This window comes from Sinocyclocheilus grahami, unplaced genomic scaffold (assembly GCF_001515645.1).
Source record: "Sinocyclocheilus grahami isolate Dianchi unplaced genomic scaffold, SAMN03320097.WGS_v1.1 scaffold53.1, whole genome shotgun sequence".
Classification (NCBI taxonomy): Eukaryota; Metazoa; Chordata; class Actinopteri; order Cypriniformes; family Cyprinidae; genus Sinocyclocheilus; species Sinocyclocheilus grahami.
The window spans coordinates 1277684-1300171 of record NW_015505232.1 but is presented as its reverse complement, the minus strand read 5'-3'; the positions used below and the strand labels follow the sequence as shown (position 1 = coordinate 1300171).

Below are 22488 nucleotides of genomic sequence, written 5' to 3'. Positions count from 1 at the left end.
ATCAGGAATATGGTGTGTGAATGAGCAACTAGAAAAAAGATATCCATACCCTAAATGACCCTGATCATCACAAACCATTCACATCAAACTTTATAAAGAAAGTGCAGATACCTGAAGGACCTGCTATGCTTATAATATGAAATTAGTTTGGTAGTCAAATATATATATATAAATAAAAAAAATATTATATATATATACCACACTTAAAATGTTTGGGGTCCGAATGATTATTTAAAAAAAATCAAGAAGGATGCATTAAATCAATCAAAAGTGAAATTATTTCATATTTCAAATTATTTCTATTTCAAACTAAGTTTCTTTTAAACTTTCTATTTATCAAAGAATTTTGAAAAAAAAAAAAGTATCATGGTTTCCACATAATTTTTGAAATAATAAGAAATGCTTCTTGAAAACCAAATCAGAATATTGGAATGATTTTTCTGAAGGATCATGTGACACTGATGCTGGAAATTCAGCTTTAACATTAATAAATAATAATTTAACAAATAGTTATTTAAAATTGTAATAATATTTTACAATGTTATTGCTTTTACTGTATTTTTGATCAAATGATTACAGCCTTGGTGAGCATGAGAGACTTCTTGCAAAAGCAAAAAAAACAAAAAAACACCAACTGCAAATTTTTGAACAGTAATGTACATATTTTGTATATTATATAAGTCAAAATTGTATTTATTTATTACATATAAATAACCTATAATAAATTAAATATGTAAATAACTATAGAAATATATTACTCTGTATATATTTTTTTTACTTTTAAAATATATAATAAGAGTAATATGTAATAATAGTAAGTATGTGTAACTTGAAAGACCTGTTCAGCGTTAATTAAACTTCCAGAATTTAAACCATTAGTATGACATTTTTGAACTAAGTGTGAAAGATTGATTCATTTTAAAATATGTGCATCAAAGTATCAGAGGCCAAGCATGAAAAATTACAATGCACAAATGAAGAATGTGACCTGCAGGGTGGAGACGACCTCGTCGCCGACATTCTTGACCGCTACCGTGTGCCGCCACATGTCTGGATTGATCATGTGTGACTGCTTCTCCTTTTCCACCTCCTTCTCCCATCTAACCATGATGGGCTTCTCACCATGCGCCTTGCAGCTCATCTCTATCTTCTCTCCTTTCGTTGCCAGCGAGTTGTTGGGATACGATGTTATCATGGCTGGAACTGAGAGAGAGAAAAGAAAAAGCATCATGAAGACAAATGGCATCACTGCGGATCAAACCAAACAAGTTTTTCTTATGACTTCAACGACTTTTAACTTACATTCGTGCAAATGCCATGTAACACTTTGCAACAGTGAGGATCAGAACACTGTACTACCCCAGACAAGGTAAATGTTTTACAGCTCTATGGCAATAACAAGATTGAATGTGATGCTTTATGCAGAGGTACAGTTTTTACTCCGTTCTCACACACACACACACACACACACACACACACACACTCATGTCCTGGTTCCTCACAGGCATTCATTGGAGGAGCCAAGCACCAGGCGGGTACGTGGGAGCGCCGGTACAGCGTGTGATGTGATTGAGTGTGTCAGATTGAAAGTCCCGACCGTTTACATGTCATCTCTTATTCACTCCAGCAATTCTCAGCTCAGCAGCAACAAAAAAAAAGAAGAAAAAAAAATCCATGCCTGAATTAAAAATGACATATTTTCTGATTTTTTAAAAAGTATTTTTTAAATATTAAAACCACATTTTTTTATGATTTTTTTTTTGTCTTTTGTCACATTATTTTAAGTAACATTACCCAAGTGCTGCATGTTTAACAAGGGGGAAAAATAAATTTCTAATAAATATTCCCAATGTTCCCAATCAGTAGCTAATACAAGAGAGGCAAAAAAAAAAAGAAAAAAAAAAGGCAACACCAGTTATTGTTCATTAAAACTAAAAATCATTTTCGGTTAATGAAATAAAGCTGACATTAAATAAAATATAAATTTTAAATGAAAACACACTAACTTAAAAACTTACAAAATATATATAATTATAAATGTTGTTTTGGCAACTAACTGCAGTTTAAGTATTGAAATTACTAAAACTAAATAAAAAAAATTAAAATCTACAGAGAAATATTAAAATACAACAACATTATCAAAACTTACTAAAACTTCAACTAAAATTAAATGGAAGTCTATCTATCTATCTATCTATCTATCTATCTGTCTGTCTGTGTCTGTCTGTCTGTCTGTCTGTCTGTCTATCTATCTATCTATCTATCTATCTATCTATCTATCTATCTATCTATCTATCTATCTGTCTGTCTGTCTGTCTGTCTGTCTGTCTGTCTGTCTGTCTATCTATCTGTCTGTCTATATGTCTGTCTATCTGTCTGTCTGTCTGTCTGTCTGTCTGTCTATCTATCTGTCTATCTATATGTCTGTCTATCTGTCTGTCTGTCTTTTGCTCATGAAGGCTGCGCTTGTTTGATCAAAAATAGAGAAACAGTAATAGTAATACAATAAACAGTAATGTTGTGAAATATTACAATTTAAAACAAGCTTTCTATTTTATTATACTGTAAAATATAATTTATTCCTGTGAATTCCATTTTCATCAGCCATTACTCCAGTCTTCAGAAATCATTCTGATCTATTATCAATGCTTATTTAGCAATGTTGGAAACAGTTGTGCTGCATAATATTTTTTATATTTTTTGGAACCATGATACTTTTTTCAGAATTCTTTGAGGAATAAAAAGTTAAAAAGAACAGCATATTTAAAATAGATTTTTTTTTTTACATTTCTTTACTATCACTTTTTATCAGTTTAAAACATCCTTGCTGAATAAAATTCTAAAAAAAAAAAAAAAAAAAAAACTGATCCCAAACTTTTGAATGGCAGTATATGTATAAATAAATATAAATATAAATACATTGAATATGAATAATATACTTTTTTTGCATGACTTTAGTAAAAAAGTTACTGAAATTAGTATGATTTAATGATTATCAGTATGATTAATATAAACATTTCAAAAGATTAACTTAAAAATGGTATCATCGTGTACTGTCACTGAGCACTGGCTAATGCTAGCCCTTTTTGTCCAGCCTGTTAGCAATCCTAGTGTTTTCATTTGTAAACACTGAGAACAGGACAAGTGCGAAGTCTCTTAAAATGAAAAAGGTAAAAATGAAGCTGTACAGTCCCCCGCTAAAAGACACAGGCAGCCTAAACGGCATCCTATTTCTTATCCCGGCCGAGCGCTCGCTCCTTATGTGATTATCCAGAATAAAACACTAAAGAGGGAAGTAGTCTCTGTGTTGGAGGGGCAGCTGTATCTTCCCTCAGGCTGCGAGCTGTCTTCATCATGACTGCATAATTGCTGTGTTGATGTATTTCTTTAATATCCAGCTGAATTATAAGCAGCAGTCGGACTGAAAGGGAAGGTGCTAATTCCTCTCCTGAGATGCAGACAGAAGAAGTGTGTGTTGCTGGGCAGGAACTTGCTCTCCGGCTGTAGGAGTGATTTACGTCTCTTCTGAATCCTCTCTGATTGATTCAGGCTCATTTTACTCGTTCATTTAGGGGTCGTAAATGGACAAAAATGAGCCGTGTTAGGCTGCTTTGTGCGCTTGAGCCTGAGCGTTAATTTATTTTTGCATGTGTCACGAATGCACACATTTACACACGGTCTCTCAGGGTAGCAGTTTTATTCCCTGCTCTATCAGGGGCAGAAGAAGAGAGATTCACTCATGCTGAGAGACAAACGGAGATGAGAAACTGGTAGATTCAGCATTATTTACCTGAGAGGAAAAATTAATTTCTAAACTTGAATTGAACACTGCAAAACTTCTGTTCACTTCAATCAAGTCAAACTGTATTAGAGTATATTTAAAGGTTCACGTGTACATTAAAACTCTACATTACACCTGCCAAAAATCATGTGTTTAACATATTTAACACAATTATTTTATCCAAATTGACATTTAACCATTTCTTTCTGTTCTGTGTGATTTCTAAAGTTCATATTCAATACAGACCTAATCCGGATACTTGTTTATCCTATAACAGTTGAAAGTTCACAGCACATTTCTTTATAAAACAAATCTAGGGACTTCCTAGCAAGAGTAAAATCAATTGCAGTCTATCTTTGACAAAATGTAATTATGGAAGCTCAACAATCACGGCTTGTACTTGTGAAACACACTATTGAAGGTACTAATGTTAATGAGAGCAACACCGCATGACATCTACCGCGTCAATCTTTGTGACAAACTAGTTTGTTTTCCTTCGTTAAGAAAAACTGAATGCATTAGAACTGATTGCACAACATTTTAAAAGAAAAATGTAAAAAAAAATAATACAAATTATGTATTCAAATTTGATTGCACATGCAACTAGCTATGTATATGACATGTAAGGCATATACAAGTGCATATCAAGCCACACATAAATCTGTGAATCGGAGACACGTTTGCCGCATGTTGGGTGCAGATACAGGGATATGATCCAGTTTCCCCTATACAGAAAAAAAAGTCTCTAAAGCAAAAAGAAAAAATAGGGCAGACCGGAGCTAACTGTCTCACTTTTTACAAATGAATATATAAAGTTGTTTCTTAAAGTTTTAAAAAACATTAACACATTTACCTTCAGTGACAACATGCTCTAGCGGTTACAATGGAAGTTGCCATTTAACAGCTTTTCAGTAATACTTAAACATAAATATTTAGCAATATTACTCTTTTTATGTTTGATCAAATAAATGCAGCCTTGGTATATCCACCTTACTTTTCTCGTAAGAGTGGCTGCGGTCATTTGTAAATTTAATGTGTCTGGCTTCCGGTTTCATTCGCTTCCAGCTATTTTTAGTTGTACAAAACAGCTCATTTTGCGACTTGATATTTCAAACTGGTGTGTCTTACTATATTATTTTAATGTATTATCTAAATTAGGAACAGACTGGTTTATTGTAGTGCAAACAGTTTTGCCATTTACTGCACTTTGTTATTCTTCTTGTTATTTCCCTACAGCGGCTAATAAACCAGAAGTCTCGCACACGTCTTGCAGACACATCGCGAATGAAATGTTTCTCCGAGAATAATTTTTCATAACAGTAATATGGTAGTCCGGCAATTCCATCTGGTAAAGGCATTAATCCTTGGAAGACAAGCAATATTAAAGGGGTCCTATTATGCGTTTTCAACTTTAGTTAGTCTGTAATGTTGCCGTTTGAGCATAAAAAAGATCTGCAAAGTTACAAAGCTCAAAGTCCACTTCAAAAGGAGATATTTTATAGATATTTTAACAGAAATCACTTTTTAAAAACTACAACGGACGACTCGTTTGGACTACAACTCATATTTTCCGGGATTTGTGATATCACAAATATCGACGAATGGGTTGAGACCTGGTTGAGCTCCACTAGAGAAGGCAACGAGTGTTATCACTATGTCGGAGACACGCTATTTTTCCCAAGGCAGACGAACTTAGAGTGATTACAATAATCTGGGTTTAAATCATGCTCAAATTGATTTGATTTTGACGCAATATTTACACTGAAGCTCGCAGGCGGCTATGGTAAGGGGCATGACATTTCCCGACCAGGCGCCGAGTGCTGCCAATCACAACACACACTGGCCCAGCTAACCAATCACAGCACATTTCGTATTTCAGAAGGCGGGCCTTCATTTGATACAGGAACTATTTGAGCCGTTCATGCCAGACTGAGGAGAGAGGTGTTGTAATAATGTAAAATATGTGAAAATAATGTGTTTTTCAAACAACCTAGTATGAGAGCCTGTTCTAGTACACCCCCAAAACAAGATCAAGACTTTGTAAAAGAGCATAATAGGACCCCTTTAACTTCTCTATTGTTGTTTAGGCGTAGCACAAGCACGATGTGACGGTTGGTCGGTATTAGTCCCGCCCCTCCTCCACTGTGATTGGTTAGCTCACTAAACAGTGACAGTTTTACCCAAAGTTGAACATTCTTCAACTCAGCGCTGAGGAAAAAATGCCCGAGCGTTCAGCATGAAAAAGCCGCTCAGCGCTCGGCACGCTCTTGGCGTTTTAAAAAAACGCGGTGCTTCCATTGAGAACAGTTGAAAAAATACACTAGCCTTGGGGAAAAACGCTTTGGTGGACACGTGGCCTTATTGTAAAGCGTTACCCACATTTTATCATTTTATATTTATGATATAAAATTAACATTTTATATTTATGATATAAAATTACAATTAATAGAAAATGTATATATAATAAATCTTATAAATATATAAACTGTGACAGCTTGTCGCAACATGGCAAAATTATTATGTTTATCATTTGCTTAATTTCTTGGCCACATAATGCTACAAATGAAGCCGAAACAAGTGGATCTGGAGACAGAGTCATCCTGCAGTGTAATGTCTCTCCTGTCTCAGTCTTGTAGCAGCTCCTGGCTCCCCGCAGGCTTTCTGAGGGCACCCATCATCCCCTATCACATCAGCACTCAGGGCCGTGTGTGGGGGATGTAGGCCAAGACCCTCCGCCTCACTGGGCCGGCGGGCAGATTACACGCATGTGTACAGCAGCTCCTGCCCCACGATGCACCGGGGTAAACAGTGAGCTGACTGGTTAAGTGGCCGTGTTCACCGCAGCCTGATATCCTCCTTTACTGCACCATTGGGCTTTGCGTGGAGAATGAGCCGCATCATGATGCTGAAAATGGAAAAGCGTGCGGCCAATCAGAGCGAAAGAGGGGAGGGATCATGGTAAAACAGCCTCTGAAGTGATTATGTCTTGTTATATAGAGAGTTTCATGGGATCATCATAGCTTTTTTATCAGCAGGATTTCCTGAAAATTGCACTGTACAATCAAGCAGCAACGTCAGCTTTTGTTCAGACAGTCTAAGTAGCATATACTAAGACCATATTACTTTTACTATTTCTGCAGTATATAGTATGTATACTGTGCATAATACACATTAAATGTGACCCTGGACCACAAAACCAGTCATAAGGGTCAATTTCCCGAAATTGAGATTTATACATCATCTGAAAGCTGAATATATAAGCTTTCTATTGATGTATGGTTTGTTAGGATAGGATAATATTTGGCCGAGATACAACTATTTGAAAATCTGGAATCTGAGGGTTCAAAAAAAAATCTAAATATTGAGAAAATCGCCTTTAAAGTTGTCCAAATGAAGTTCTTAGCAATGCATATTACTAATCAAAAATTAAGTTTTAATATATTTACAGTAGGAAATTGACAAAATATCTTCATGGAACATGATCTTTACTTAATATCCTAATGATTTTTGGCATAAAAAAAAATCTATAATTTTGACCCATACAATGTTTTTTTGGCTATTGCTACAAATATACCCATGTGACTTAAGACTGGTTTTGTGCTCCAGGGTCACAAATGTATTCAATAGAATGCAATGCACAGAATATTCAATCCCATAATGCAATGCACTCAGCTTGACCTATCTATGGAAGCCTTTTCCCACCCACTTTCAACTATTAAAAAAAGTAATGGTAATTTATAAAAAGCAACTTATTTCTCATAAATGTGAATATCATTATTGTATCTTTATTTGTAGTAATTGTGACTTCTTATCTCACAATGTAATTTTATATCTCACAATGTAACAATTTCTTATGCTAAACTTTATCGTACCATTCACCATTTTTTCTTATTTTTCTCAGAGTTTGAATTTGAGTTCAATACCTTTCACAATTCCAGCATGATAAATAAACCAGAAGTAAACCAGTAAAATAATATAATATAATAAAACATAATATAATATTTATTTATTTATTTATATTTAAAATTTTTGTCCTTTTTATTTCTGTTAACTAAACCACACATTTAATGAATTAAACATGCAATGTGATGAGATCATGTTGCAACAATGTAACAAACATTAAATGCATAAAATATTCTTTCAGATACTATAAAAACAATAAAAAAATTATAAATATGTATACGCTGATATACTGCATAGACAGCATTTCACTATTTTCTTGTAATATCTTTGTTCTATTTACGACTTAAAAAATATATTTTTTTACCGTATTCCATTCTAAAACTAGCCAATGACATAACACAGTTAGGTAAGATACATTCGCATGCAAGTCCTTCACTTAAATATGACTTCACTTAACAACACTTATATATGAACTTCCCATTAAGAAGTTAATCTCTTAATTCTGAAAACCAAATTCAAACCTGTTATTGATTTTCCTAGCAATTAGATTTGAGTAAGTATTTTTTCTGTTTTCTTCCAGAAGGGTAGAATTCTCTCCTTCTGTTCTGTAGCCATGGGGGATACGACCTGAACTCTCAGTGCTGATCACGGCTGATCTTAATGAGGAACTTGTTTGCGGTAAACTGGAGAGATCACAGTGGACTCTGAAACAAACCTCTTAGGGAGACTCGAGTTACAAGAGCGAGCCACAACAACAGAGCCGTGCCTCCGGGAGCAGAGCTCTCCGCACAAACACGACACAGTATTTCACCTGTCAGCCTGATCGATCTCTCGGAGAACAGAGCTCTGTGTGTGTGTTGTTACACGACATGAGAAGGAGAGCGGCAGAGAGAATAGAGACAGAGAGAGCGAGGGAGGGAGGAAGGGAAAGAGGATGAAGAAGAGGTTGTATTGGGCAGAGAGAGCGGCTCTGCAGGGAAGCTCCTGCTGCGTGCTGATAAGAGCAGGGTGTGAAAATAAGCCTCTCTAACATCACATTCTGATCAAATGAGAACGCAGCCGCTGCCGCATGCATAGGCAGACAGGGAATAGTCGGATAACCCGACATTAAAACAGTTCATTTAGCTGCTGTGTCACACGCTGTAGAAAATGCTGTTAAATCAGATGGATTTCAGCATTTATTTGAGTCACACAATAAGGTGTAAAGATTTTATTACATTTTAAATAAACATACTTGAAGAAGTCAACATCAAATCAAAATTGACCCAGTTTACCTGGAAAGCATGTTCTAGGTTTTATTATAATAAATCTAAATAAATCTGTCCAACAGAACTCCAGCCTTTGCTGGTGCAGAGAAACTTTAGAAAATTATTAAGTCCACACAGACTGATTTGTAGCTATTTCTGTAATGTCTGAGCTTTACTTGATATACATTATACATTCATATTTCATTGATAAACAACTTAGCTACTTCATCCATCAACAGGCCATAGAAGTTCTGAAAATTAGTCTTAATATGTGGCATGAAGTCCATCTTCCTGCTTATGAACTTCTGTGACTATGTATTAGTAAATTGAGTCCAAGCCTGCATCATGGTCAGTTTCAGATGAGTGCTTGTTTACATTGTGTATTCCAGTAAGGTCACAGAGTTTGCCTTGACAGTGTCCAAGATCAGACTCTCTCCACACGACTGGGGTCATATGCATCTGAAGACAAAGTTATACAAGTTATATTAGCCATTTTTTATTCAAAACCACAATAAGAGAATGGACATGTCAAGGACCATCAATATAGTACAATATATGTCTAACAGAAAAGCAGATTGTTAATATCAGTTTAGTCGAAACTTTTTTAAAAATAATATAATATAATATAATATAATATAATATAATATAATATAATATAATATAATATAATATAATAAAAGATTTGGGGTCAATACAATTTTTAAAAAATAAATTAATGTTGTGTAATAATATAATGTTACAGATGATTTACATTTCAAATAAATGCTGTTCTTTTCTTCTTTTGAAAAAAAAATGCATCATGATTTCCACAGTAGTATTAAGCAGCACAACTGTTTTCAACATTAATAATAATCTACATTTTAAATAAACATACTTGAAGAAGTCAACATCAAATCAAAATTGACCCAGTTTACCTGGAAAGCATGTTCTAGGTTTTATTATAATAAATCTAAATAAATCTAATATAAATCTTATTAATAAATATTTATATTTTTTATATTTTATTTTGCATTTCAAATTTTATAAACAAACAAACAAATACACTACTGTGCAAATGTTTGGGGTCAATACAATATTTTTTAAAAATAATATAATATAATATAATATAATATAATATAATATAATATAATAAAAGATTTGGGGTCAATACAATTTTTAAAAAATAAATTAATGTTGTGTAATAATATAATGTTACAGATGATTTACATTTCAAATAAATGCTGTTCTTTTCTTCTTTTGAAAAAAAAATGCATCATGATTTCCACAGTAGTATTAAGCAGCACAACTGTTTTCAACATTAATAATAATAAAGGTTTCTTGAGCAGCAAATCAGCATATTAAAATGATTTCTGAAGGATCATGTGACACTGAAGCAGTGTTAATTTTGACAGGCATTTTTTATTTAGTCTTAGTCTTTATCTTGAGATAAAAATGCTTAATAGTCTTAGTCACATTTTAGTCATTTGAGTTCAATGACATAATTTTAGTCTAGTTTTAATTGATGAAAAGTCATTGCATTTTAGTCATTACTTTTAGTTAAACTGCAGTTACCAACATTTATTTTGGTAGCTATTTTATATGTAGTCTTCAAACAAAAATTGTCATTAATTCTTCTCTCTTTAGACCAAATCAATTAAGTTTATGAGAAATTTTAATCAAGGATTGAATTTGGAAAAACTTGAATAAATTATGACAATTTTCGTTTTTGGGTGAATGATCCCTTTTATCCCTTCAGTAGAGAAAAGGGAGCAACTTATACAAATTATAGTTGTTCATATATAATATCTATAATATGTATAATTTATCATTTTTGAAAAAGAAGCAGAATAAGACAAAAAGACAAATACAAAAGAGATACAAATTAAACTCATTTTTCAGATAAAGTAGGTTTACTTAACATATTTATTTAACATCTTTTGTTGGTTAACATTAGGAATGCTATCCCTTTAAGTTATGGATTGCTTTCACTTAATCCATAACAGACTGTATTTACGTGAGATACTCTACATGATAGACATTTGGACTGCTGTGTGTGTATTTGAGCACTGAGAACTGATCGCGCGCTGTAGGCTATATGAGAACTGAAGAAGTGGAGCGTGCGCAAGAGAGAGCACTTCTATCAGCGCGATTCCGCCTTCACTAACTTTAAAGGGTTCATATGATGCGATTTAAATTTTTCCTTTCTCTTTGGAGTGTTACAAGCTCTTGGTGCATAAAGAAGATCTGTAAAGTTGCAAAGACTAAAGTCTCAAATCCAAAGAGATATTCTTTATAAAAGTTAAGTCAGCCACACCTACCTAAAACGGCTCGTTCTAACATGCCCCCACATGTCTACGTCACGATGTGGGAAGATTTGCATAACACTGCCCAAATGTTCACGCAAAGAAAGAAGGCGTAACTTTTATTCTCGCTGTAGCATTGTTGTTGCCGCCGCCATGTCGTGAAGGCGCTGTGTGATTCGTTGTGAAAGCAAAACTACTTTGTTTGGCCTTCCAAAAGAGGACGATATCCGCTTCGTCATGCCTGAAGCTGATCCGTGCTGGTTGTTAAGGAAATACATCAACTTTGCATTGTGGATCGCCAGATCGGCTTTCACCGTGGACGAAGCGGAGTCCAGCCCGGGATCGTCACATGTCGTTCCGGGCGCTCCTTCATCGAAATCGCCGGCCGTTCCTCACGCTAGCCCACGGCCTCTGCTCACTCTAGGCCGCCGCCGCTCACTCTAGGCCACCGTGTGTGATGCTGTGCGTTTCGTTGTGAAAGCGAAACTACTTTGTTTGGCCTTCCAAAAAAGGACACGACTAGAAATCAGTGGTTAAGTTGTATTTACAACACTGTTCCAGAACACTTCAACACTTTTTTTGTTTTCACAAATGCAGCCTTGAAAGGAGACTTTTCAAAAACAAACAGAAAAATCTTTCTGACACCAAACATTTGAACAATAGTCTAAATATAAATATTATTAATAAAATTATTAATTATTAGTGCTGTCAAACTATTAATTGAGATTAATTGCATCCAAAATAACAGTTTTTGTTTACATAGTATATGTGTGTGTACTGTGTATATTTATTATGTACATATAAACACACACACATGCATACATATTTAAGAAAAATATGTTACATTTATATATTAAATATATTTATATATAATATAAATTATATTAATATAAACATATACATGTAAATATTTTCAAAATATATGCTGTATGTACTGTATGTGTATTTATATATACATGTACATAATAAATATACACAGTACACACACATATGTTATGTAAACAAAAACTTTTATTTCAGAATGCGATCGTGATTAATCGGTTGACAGCACTATTAATTATTGTTTTTTATATTATATTCTGTTTTTCTCTGAATGCATTGTAAAATGGATGCAAGATGGGTTGTGAACAAGTTTCATGCTGTCTTTAAAATAAACACCACTGTTCCTATTTCTGTTCCTATCATCTTCTTTGGATAGTTTGTAATTGAATACCTCTTACACAAGCATCATGAAGAAGAAATTGATGAAATTATAGTCTGAGGTAATCTCTATTGCTCTCTCTCTCGCTCCCTGTGCGTTTATACTGTATGTGTGCGGTAACTGAGTGTAACAGAGAGTGGGTGGAAACAGAAAAAGTGAGCCATGCACACACACATTAAGAACACTGAAAGCACACGCTTTTCCACATGTCAGCTTCTACTGGAGTTCACAGTGTAATGAGGGGGAAACGGGTTTTTGGCTATACTCGTGGATAAACACCCACACGCGTCTGAGGTAGACAAAGAGACCCTCTCACCTGCCACAATCCTCTCTTGTTTAGTCGTAATATTGACAAGAATGTTGCAAAAAATTATTCCAAGCCTGCACAAAACAAAAAAGCTGGGACCTAAACACACATTTGATTGGTTTTGCAAGTGTATCAAGAGTGGCAGTAACCAGAAGGTTGTTGGTTCGAGCCCCAGGCATAACAACTTTCTCCACTGTGTCCTTAAGTAATGCAAAAAAAAAAAACAAGCTTGCTTCAATAGTTAGTGAGACAAAAGTGTCTCACTAACTATTTAGCTCTTAACAGACACCTAAATATTCATGTACGGTTGAAGGGTTAGAATTTTAGCAGAACTACAAAGTGAACCGTTGAAACGATCATCTTATGTATCTGTACAATATTGTTTCTTACTTTTCACGTTGAGGTACATGGACTTGCTGACATCGGCTCCCACGTCATTGCTGACCTTGCACAGGTAATAACCTGCGTCCTCCTCAAGAACGTGCTTAATCAGCAGTGAGCCGTTCCCGAGCAGCTGGACCCTGAAGCCTGAGTTTAGAGCGATGGGTTGAAACTGGGGCACCCCAGCACCTGGCGCAGAGAGAGAGGAAGACGTACTCTAGAAAACCTGCTAAAAAACTTCAGTTACATCATACTTTTCCTTTTTTCACCACTGGCAAATTGTTTGAAAATGCCCAACATGTGAAGTTTATTACAAATAAAAAGCTACAGTATCATTTTGTACAGTATCATTCAGTAAAAAGATCTATATACATGATATATCTATCTATATCTAGAGTAATTTTTTCTATATATTATTATTAATATAAAAGTTTATTTTTCCCCACTGGCAAATCATTTTAGTGAAAAAAATCCAAGAAAACGTGATTTCAGTGAACAAATTTAGAATTATTTCTACTATGTTATTATTATTATTATTATTAGAGAAGTTTTTTTTTCTCCACTGGCAAAAATCTAATTTTTTAAGTTTATTTGGCAACACTTTACAATAAGGTTCCATTGTTAACTATGTAATGCATTGACTAACATTAACTATAAATGAGCAATTTGTTGCAGTATTTATTAATCTTTGCTAATGTTAGTTAATAAAAATACAGCTGTTCATTGTTAATTCATGTTAGCTCTGGTCCATTAAATAACATTAATAGATACAACTTCTGATTTTAATAATGTATTAGTAAATGTTGGAATCAAGATTAATCAATGATTTAGAAGTATTTTTCATTGTTAGTTTGTTAACTAATCTTGTTAACTAATGTTAACAAATGGAACCTTACAGTAAAGAGTTACCACTTATTCTTGAAAGCGAAAAAGCTATTATCCAAATTGCCATGAAAGTAAATTTCAGAGTATATTGTTACTATCATCATCATTATTATTATTATAGAATTTAATTTATTTCCCCCACTGTTATTTTGTTATAATTATTTTAAAATAAAATAAAAAAAATAATAGAAAATAGAAAAAAAGCTATCATTTTGTCTTGATTCTTAGTAAAAAAATATCTAAATATCCATGAAAATCTAAATGTGAAAGAACAAATTTAGAATTATTTTTACTACTACTACTACTATTATTATAGTTATATTTTATTTGTCCTCACTGGGAAAATTGTTTTAAATGAAAAGAAATAAAAAAATTAATTTAATTCAAAGTATATTAGCTGAATGCTAAGTGTATTATGTTTATTGAATTATGCATTATTATCTTACACAACTGTGCTTCTCAAGTAAATGTATCTTGTTTTAAGAATGTTTATATATATTTACAAGACAAAATACCAATTAGGAAAGTGATTTTTGTATGCAAGTTTATAGCTGTCAATGAAGCCATGTACCTTTTGAGTATTTCCACTCAATAGTCGGCCGTGGCTCTCCATCCGCAGAGCAGTTCAAGATGACAGATTTACCGTAGATTCCATCCTGGTCTTGAGGCTGCACTTTGAACCTTGGTGGAACTACAAAAACCCCACAAATTCACATTCATGTTCTGTCTTTGTAAAAGTTTTTTTTATTGTAGTACAAAATAGAATGCTAAACATGTAGTCTTACCTCTAACAATGAGCTGACTCTGGTATTTGACGACGGCGGCATCGTTTTGGGCAATGCAGGTGTAGGTGCCGTTGTGCACTCGCTGGAGGTTGGAGATCCGCATGGAGCTGGTGAAGTCGATGTTGTCAATGGTCACCCCCAGGCTGGCGTTAATGGGCTTTCCATCCTTCTCCCAGGTGATAGAGATGGGAAGGTCACCTGAGCGCACAACGCAGGGCACGAAGACGCGATGACCGATGGAATAACGTGGGAATTCGAACGGCTGGATGAAGGGAGGCACTGACGACAACCAGAGAACATTGGTAAATATTGCTATACCAAATGAACAAGCTAGTCTAATGACATCATTTAACTAAGTCAAGTATCGCTACCTTTCACAGTGATGTGGACGCTCTGGTTCTTGAAGAGCTGGGGCTGAACCAGCACATGGCAGCTGTACTCTCCTTCGTCCAGTTCTTTCTGCACATTCAGCAGCTTCAGCGTGCCGTTGTTCTCGAACGCTCGTTGACGGTCATTAAAAGGGAGAAGGTTGGAGTTCTTGAACCATTTGATGGAGTAATATGGGTAGCCAATCACATGGCAGTGAATGTACATGACCCGGCCAGCTATTGCTGTGAGGTTTTTCATTGGTCGTATGTCAGCAGGACCTTCAGGGTACAAAAAAGAAACACTTCTCTTTAAAAGAATATTGACATTGGGATGAAAATCCAATTTGCAGTAAATGTAGCAAAAAATAATAAAGAAAATGTAGATTTATGGTTTATGAATGAGGGCCTTTCTAAGATCAAAGACACAGAAAACAGAAAGTAAACGTTTAGGATGGTTATTTTGATACTCCTAAATGGCTTGTTTCTCACACATTTCATCCCTTTATACACCCTTGTGTTATTTTGAAGGTGCACTTCAAACCTTAATAGTATATTTTAAAAGATAAACTGTACTTGCAGATAAAATAAAAACACTGAAATAAAAATGTACTATTTTTCTTTAAAGTACATATTGTTAAAAATATGCTATTCTGTGTGTGGTCTGCAAACTCTAATTAAAAATCACAATTCAAAACTAGAAAAGTAAAATGTGAGTTGTCTTTGTCAGTGCAAAAGTGATGCTAGAGTGTTGTGGGTGGTTGCCAGGTTGTTGCAGAATTAGTAAATCAAGAATTTCAAGATTATTTGTTCTAAAGAAGGGAAAGAAAAGGAGTATTAATATAACTTAATGATGAAGAAAAAGTAAAGTGATCACAAACAGACACTACATACACACAAGAAACAGTTAGGGTTACATGAAAAGATGTTAAAATTTCTTTGAAGAACTACAGCCCTGAAATCTTAAAATTAAAAGTTCCAAAACAAAGTTTTCATAGCGATGCCATAGAAAAAACATTTTGGGTTCCCCAAAGAACCTTTCAATCAATCAATCAATCAATCAATCAATCAATCAATCTATCTATCTATCTATCTATCTATCTATCTATCTATCTATCTATCTATCTATCTATCTATCTATCTATCTATCTATCTATCTATCCGTCCATCCACGCATCCATCCATTATAGCCGCTTTGCCACCGAAATTACCTGGAACAATTTGTCCCAGGAACTGTTTTCTCCCAGACCTGTTGCTGTTTGCGTTTCCATCGCGGTCTAAAGTACCGTGAAGAATAGGCAAATAGTCTGGTGATGTAGGTCTGAGCACATTTCTCAATACCAAGTATGCAAATTTCTTGCAAATGGAACAGCAGCGTACTTGATAACGTCAGTCAGCTCGCCTTGGCTACAGCAATTTTCCTCACTGTATTTACAATAAGACAAAATATGATATCAAACACCACTGCCTCTTTTCATTTTCATTTAATCATATTAATAGCTGCAGAAATGTAGTTCAGGAAACGTACATACAATACAATGAAACAAAATATTATATCAAACATTGCCTCTTTTCATTTTCATTTTAGCATATTAATAGAATAATAGAATAAAGACCAAAGATTACCTGTTAGACTTACCCAAAACTAATTATATCTTATGTTTAACCACTACAGAGACATCAGAGCCAGCGGCAAATGTCAGAAGGACTAGCCGAGTTGAGGCTGCTCTCCTCGGGAAACGTGAGCACTGAGCTCCCGCTGATCGCGTGGAGCTCACGTCTCCGAAATCGGCGAAGCACATTTTCAAATAGGTGCTGTCTTTATAAATAAACCGCAGTCAACTACATTCTCACCTGAAATACTTTTAAAACTACATTTCATGACACAATAACAGTAATATTATAAAAATGTATGTGAATAAATGGTGGTTGAAATATAATGCTGCGTGAACTCAACCAATCAGCATGTTCAGCGCCCAAGTCCCGCCCCCGAAAGTTCCGGACCTTTGAAAAAGTAGCCTCTCCCAAAAGGAACATTTCACGTGCAATTGCGGTTTTACGGACTTACAATGGCCGCCACGTGCGCGTGTCCGTTAAGTCCACGACTGTAGGGCAGTGATCCTCAAATCTGGCCCACGAGATCCACTTTCCTGCCGAGTTTAGCTCTAACCCTAATCAAACACACCTGAGCATGCTAATCAATGTCTTCAGGATCATTAGAAAATCATAGGTAGGAGAGTTTGATCAGGGTTGGAGCTAAACTCTGCAGTGCATTGGCCCTCCAGGGCAAGATTTGAGGAACCCTGCCGTAGGGTGTCCCATTTGTCATTTTAGTGACAACCCCTTTGCGGCCGTTATGCGCCCTCGATCCGCACTTCTGCCGAGCCCGCACTGGTGTGAGCCCCGCAGCAGACTTCTACCCGACAGTTAAAGCAGCATTATGTCACGAAAGTGCAGACTCAGAGGAAGACCGCGAGGATTTAGGGTGCCATCTGGGACATGGCCTACCTCGCGAGCAGGGACTTTCTGAGTTGCAAATTTTTACCCGGAACTTTATTTAGATCCTGATTCCTGCGGTAGAAACACACAGAGTCCCCAAAGTCCCCAGTTCCTGGGGAAAGTTCTTGCGGTGGAAACGGGGCTTACGTCATTTAAAGCTAATGTCCCCAAAGAACCTTTTAATGAATATGCTTCAATTTTATGTGGGTACATTAAAGACAACGATGTACTAAAAACGAAAAACTTCTTCCTTTGCGTTTTTGAACAGTTTTATGTACAGATGTCAGTGCTGTCAAAATGGTCCCCATTCACACGGATCTGCGAAAATGACTTAAAAATGCCGTATATCCATGCCAGGCCAGTAGTCGGCGATGTCACTTTGCAAAGAAACACTATGCGCCTGCACAATAATGGTATCATTTTCAAAAACTTGCACTTTGAAACCCGTTTTAAAAAGTAAAAAATTGTTGTGTAAATGAACAGCCAAAGCACATAAAAAGTTTTAAATTTTCAGTTGAAGACTGTGTTGTTTAAACGCCCCTCTTAGTATGAAGAATATCTTAATAATCTGAAGAACCTTTTTCCACTATTAAAGAACCTTCTATAAAGAGTTCAATGGATGCTAAAGTTTCTTCATGGAACCATTGATGCAAATAAACAACCTTTATTTTTAAGAGTCTGGTTGGAAACTCACAGAAGAAAACTAATACACATCAATCCATATGAAAGAGTGAACATGACCGAAAAAAGCAATAAAAGCACAGAAAGCTCAACAGAAATAAAAATAAGAGCAGATGTTAGTCAGGCCCTCGTCTCACGTACGAACTTGAGATGAGCAGAATGAAATATATGTGTGTGTTTTGGAGGAGCTGATCTGACAAGCACCTCTTACGTTTATTCGAGCCTGGTAGGAGACCGTCCCCGCCGAGTTATTGCAGGTGCAGCGATAGACCCCACTGTCCCGGACCTGGGTGTGGGAGATGTTCAGGTAGCTGACCACGTTCCCCTCTGCCGTTATGCTGTGACCAACGCGGTGCCGACTGTCCTTTGTGACAACGTCATCATCCAATGTCCAGGTGACGGCAGGCTGTGGAGTTCCCTTGACGTGACACATCAGGGAGACGAACTCGTTCGGACCGACAACTTTCTCGCTGAAGGCGGACAGGATCTTAGGGGTTCCATCTGTGGATAAAGATGGTTTTATTAAGTTTAAGAAACCAAAACGAACCAAAATTAAAAGGCCGGGATGGTGCTGACCTTCTAAAATGACTTGCACAAAATCCTGAGCTGACATTTTGGCCTTCCTGGCGAAGCACTGGTACTCTCCTCCATCACTCTTTGCCATCCCGTCCATCACAAGGTTCTCCTTATTGATCCCGTTCATCCGCACATTGGTGCCGGTGTAGATCTTGTCGCCGTTGCGGTACCACGAGAGCTCATACTCATCTGAGCCAGTCACGCTGCAGGTTAGCGACACTTGGCTACCCACGCTGCCTTTCACCTTTCGCGGACTGACCACCACTTTAAGAGGTTCTGGAACATCACAGTGACATTCTTATGTTAACTTTATCAATAAGATATTTAGAAATCAATAAAAAAAAATATGGCAGGAGAAAATTGAGTTCTACCTTTTACCGTGAGACGACCTATGACCTCTGCGTTCCCATAGCTGTTCCACACCTCACACACATAGCTGCCGGTGTCACTGGGCTGGGCTCTCTCGATCAGCAGGCCCGTTGCACTCTGACGAAAACGGGAGTCTGATTCTAGCGGTCTGTTGTTTTTTAGCCAGCGGTATTTTGGTGCCGGGTGTCCAGAGGCCTTGCATGGGAGCTCCACTCTGTGGGACGCCATGACCTCCCGCTTCTCAAACCCATCGAGGATCGCAGGCGCTGAGTTTGTTGGATCTATTAACAAGAAAATTGTTGATTTAATTTATTTTAGTATGTAATTTCTATTTATTTCTATCTATCTATCTATCTATCTATCTATCTATCTATCTATCTATCTATCTATCTATCTGTCTATCTGTCTGTCTGTGTCTGTCTGTCCATTTATCCATCCAACTATTTATTTATTCATCCATTCATCCATCCAACCATTTATTCATCTATCTATATATCTATTTATCCATCCATCCATCCGTCCGTCCGTCCGTCTATCCATTCATTGATCTTTCCAACTATTTATTCATCCGTCCGTCCGTCTATCTATCTATCTATCTATCTATCTATCTATCTATCTATCTATCTATCTATCTATCATTAGCTCTAGCTCAACTAGAAGAGCATGAATATGATACACCATGAATACACTGTAAGTCACTTTGAATTAAAGTTATTAGACATTTTTAGACTCCTTTTAGACATTATAAGTTATATATATAACTTTAGTAAAGTCTCCTGGTAATTTCACTGGCAGCGGTCGTTAGCTAGTCTAGCTAACAAATGCAAGTCTCTGGCTTTCAATGAAACTTTAAAACAACAGGAATGATGAATGTCTTATCTGACAGACTAATAATATATAATTAAACACTTTTACCTGGCACAAATAGCCTTGCACTGTTGCTCTGTCTGGTCTCAGATGTGTAGCGATGTCTCGTCATGCAGCGGTAGTTGAATAATTCGTCCTCCTTCTGCACATCCAAGATGTACAGGGCCCCCGTGGACGTTATGAGAAATCGAGGCCCTAAAATCACAAAATACGATATAATTAGGGTGAGGTAAACATCTTTGTAAACTTTAATTAATTGGTGAGCGTTAAACACAGTTAATCAGTAGCATCTGTATGTCATAATGAGGCATTACAGGCATGGTTAACAGAATCTTGTTTTCCCCATCAGCCTCAGTAGGAACTCGCTGATTTAGCGCAGCTATTCCTGCTGGTCACGTGCAGTTTTGATTGGCCCGCCGCTCGTGTACCAGTAAGTACTGATTTCATGCTAATGGTTTGATAACACAGAATATGCAGGTCGTAAAACTTTATGAGGAATAATGTCTGCCAGGGCCGCCACATGCTCTGCCATGCCTCTCAGAGGAGACGTCTGTGTCACATTTGATTGAGAATGCCATTTGCTCTCTTTTCTACGCAATGACTAAAACGGAGGGGTGGAATTCGTCTCACTTCCTGTAACAAGAACATATCGCACAGGCCTCAAATTAGAAGGTAATTCCACTATATCATTTAAAGCTAGAGAAGTGCTCAGTTTTCTAGAATTCCCACTCTTCTAAATAGAATTGGTTTATTAGAGTGTAGAGAGTGAATATATAGAGAAATATATATTTTATAATAATCTTTTTTTAAATTACAATTTATATAAATAAATTAACAATTTAAATCCATTTCTCACTCTCATAATGCATTTGGGTCCATTTTGACCCAGAAGATTCAAAATTCAAAAAATGCATAATTGTTATTAAGGGAATTAAATTTACAAAACATTTTAAGACCCTCAAAATATGAAACATTTTTATTATTATTTTTCCATATTTTTTGCAATTAAATTTTAAGAGATAAAACCATTTACAAATAAAATGTTAATAAAATGCTTTGTGTTCGGGTCATTTTGGATCAGAGTATGGAGTAACATTAGGTGTCAGAAATACTTTTTGTAAAATTATCTATGAAGATATAGTAGCGTCAAAAAACATTTGTAAGCTTTTCCCCATATCTCACACACTTTTGGGACTGAATATGTGCACTTGATGATGATCCATTGCAGCATGAAAAATTTATATATTTTTTTAATCTGAAAGTAATTTTTTTTATCTGAAAGTTTATGCAAGTAAACATTTTTTATTTAGTTTGAAACCTAATATTAATGTTGTTTTGTTAGAAATAAAAACTGTATGCAGGCTTCATACATTTGGACTGTTTTTGAGTAATCATGAGTTATAAATTTAAATTAATTTAATTAAATTCCATTCATTCCAATGGGGTTAATACTGGTAATTCTCAGATGATATGTTCTTATAAATTACATACAATTACAGTATATACTCACATTTCGTAAAAATAAATGTCATATACTGTATTTTAATATACTTCCTCGTTCACTTTCATTGTAAGAAAAAACAATAACAGGAGCACACTTTACTGCAGAAAGAATGGTTTGGAACAAGATTGTGAGTAAATTATCATTTTCATTTCTGGGTGAACTATTCCTGCAGTACCAAATCACAAGCCTTAAAGGATGATGCTTCCCTCTAGATTACAAATATTCAAATGCCCCTGTGAGCTGCTCCTGATGCTCTTGTTCTCCTGTGGGCTTTGTCTGGGCTGTTTTCCAACAGAAGCTCCATTTTATTACAAAATGCCTCTCTGTGTGTATATTTATGTGTATGCCAGTCTGTTACTGTCTGTGTGTTAAATCAAGTACCATAAGTAAACAGTTTAGCAATGAATAAAAGAAGCTACATCGAGCCAAAAGGCGAGATGCAGCTATTGTGAGTTCTGACCCAGTTAGAGATGACACACCGCAGATCTGAGGTCCTGCAGGCATTGCCAGTCGTGGACTTAATGTGGAGTGTGACGAGCTACAATTTACACAGCGAGTGGGTGGAGAGAGAGAGAGTCAGAGAGAGAGAGAGAGAGAGAGAGAAAGTGTTCGCTTTGTCTAAGCAAAGATTAATGAGCTGTCTGATTTTTAAACCACTAGCATGAGGAAGTAAGTATCTAAATGTAAAATTATTGTATTAAATTGGAGTTAAATTTACTTTACTCGGGTCTTTTTTTATATTTAGTTTAACTACATATATATATATATATATATATATATGTATGCATATATATATATATATATATATATATATATATATATATATATATATATTTGTTATCAGACACAATTTAC

At 35.6% G+C, this 22488-nt stretch overlaps 1 protein-coding gene across 1 annotated transcript in view; it reads right to left on the bottom strand.

Moving 5' to 3' along the window:
* Window positions 1-22488, bottom strand: part of dscama (Down syndrome cell adhesion molecule a) — a 92607-nt gene that overhangs the window by 18382 nt on the left and 51737 nt on the right. The window contains exons 4-12 of the mRNA XM_016269624.1: window positions 20178-20324; window positions 19265-19543; window positions 18894-19169; window positions 18522-18818; window positions 15144-15419; window positions 14773-15051; window positions 14559-14678; window positions 13112-13291; window positions 989-1203 (exon numbers count right to left, since the gene is read on the bottom strand). Of these exons, the coding sequence (XP_016125110.1) occupies window positions 989-1203; window positions 13112-13291; window positions 14559-14678; window positions 14773-15051; window positions 15144-15419; window positions 18522-18818; window positions 18894-19169; window positions 19265-19543; window positions 20178-20324 (2069 nt within the window). The remainder of the gene's footprint in view (window positions 1-988; window positions 1204-13111; window positions 13292-14558; window positions 14679-14772; window positions 15052-15143; window positions 15420-18521; window positions 18819-18893; window positions 19170-19264; window positions 19544-20177; window positions 20325-22488) is intronic.